General features: G+C 44.5%; 1 protein-coding gene across 1 annotated transcript in view; it reads right to left on the bottom strand.

Moving 5' to 3' along the window:
* Positions 1-505: 505 nt before the first annotated feature.
* LOC106532625 (gamma-aminobutyric acid type B receptor subunit 1) overlaps positions 506-1734 on the bottom strand; it is a gene marked incomplete at its 3' end in the record, with an annotated part of 18446 nt that continues 17217 nt past the window's right edge. The window contains 2 exon segments of the mRNA XM_014028735.1: positions 506-583; positions 1223-1286. Of these exon segments, the coding sequence (XP_013884189.1) occupies positions 506-583; positions 1223-1286 (142 nt within the window).

Raw genomic sequence — 1734 nt, forward strand, 5'->3', positions numbered from 1 at the left:
TTAACCTAACAGTCATGTTTTTGGTCTGTGGGAGGAAGCCGGAGTACCCGGAGAGAACCCACTCATGCACGGAGASAACATGCAAACTCTACCCAGAAAGGTCCCCGGACCAGGATTTGAACCGGTGACCTTCTTGCTGAGAGGCATCAGCTCTACCAACTGAGCCACCGTGCCGCCTAAGATATTTCCAAATGAATTAAAAATATCTGAAATAATTTTTTCATCTAGACGGCTTTTCTATTTTTCTGACGGGTCAGAATGACATTTAAGATATCTTGAATAATTATTTTCAGGTCGAAACTGATGTTTAAGTATCTAGAATGTATTTACAGCTAGTAAAACAAAGCTGATTTTATGTTCAAATGGCCTGCCAGACATTTTACGCTCAAATCTGCCATGTTTCTGGACCAGACCAGCCCTACGATCTCTGCAGGTGTTGATGCTCGATCCATATGTTTCGTTCTGGAGTCAGAGATGTGAGAAACAGGAGCAGGTGTGAACTCACCGATCCAAACGTCGCTGTCGTTCCAGGTGAGGTTGTTCTGAGAGCTGTCGTAGTAACCGATCTTCTTATATACGCCACCTGAAAGTAAAAACAACCTGTGTGAAACAGTAAATAAACGTTTATTTTCACCGCTGGTGTTTTAACTAATGGAATCGACGGGAAGAGAGAAAAACAAAAAGATAAACAGCTTGAAGAAGTGATAGATGAGGCGGAGCATAAAGAGGGACAACAGACCCAAGGGGAGACCAAGGAGAAAAACACCAGAAATAAAAGCTTATGTGTCGGCGATGACCGGGAATACTGATGAGGTCCGGCGTTCAGGGATTCCAGTCAGGTCGTCTCGTTGTGAATGTCAAATTACCCCGCCGCGGCGGCAGGAAGCAGGATTATAAATTCTCACCCGTTAGGAACGCAGATGAGAACAGAGGTGGAAAATAATCCTCCACCTTATCGCATGCAGAAACTCATTAAGTCACCAGTGACAAATAGGATGCCGTTTCCAGAAGCAGCTTTAAAAACGAAGACTTGTGCCCAATTAGAGTGGCGCTCTGATTCACCACGTCTGCATCGTTTGAGCCGAAGACCACAAGAACCACAGCCGATGTTTTCAGCTGAAAGCATCGATTCCTTTCCTTCCTCCTGTTGAATGAGTGACATTTGTTGCTCCTTTCAGGCTCTGCGGTGAAAGGACGGCGCGGTGCGGGGGTGTTTTTTTACCTTGCAGTTGCTCGATGAGCGTCCTCGCCATCCTGGAGCCCTGAGCGTCGAACACCACCTGGCCCTGAGACACACAGAGCAGGAAGTGGCTGTTAGCAGGGCTCGTCTTGTTTCTGTTACTGCTAAATCCAGCTGCCTCCTCTGAGGAACCATCATTAGCTTCCACCCACAGGCTTTTTAAAAACCCATTACTAATAAGAGGAGTTGTGCCAGAATTACAATACACTGTTTGTTTTTGCTTTTCCTCCTATTCCTGTTCAGCTCATCAGGCTGAAGAGACTCAGATTTTAGATCTGTGCTCCAAGCAGGCATTAGCCAATCACTGGATTCAGTCACATGAAACACTCAGATCCTGTTTAAATGACACCTTTTTTAAGTGAAACTGTAACATTTCAGCTGCGATTTTATTTGATTTTATTTATTTATTTAACAGGAAAAGATTACTAAAAATCAAGCCTGACTCAGCATAATTGCTGTTTTACAGCAGGTTCCTGTTCTGCAGCACATAAAAC

Source organism: Austrofundulus limnaeus, unplaced genomic scaffold, assembly GCF_001266775.1.
Source record: "Austrofundulus limnaeus strain Quisiro unplaced genomic scaffold, Austrofundulus_limnaeus-1.0 Scaffold802, whole genome shotgun sequence".
NCBI lineage: Eukaryota > Metazoa > Chordata > Actinopteri > Cyprinodontiformes > Rivulidae > Austrofundulus > Austrofundulus limnaeus.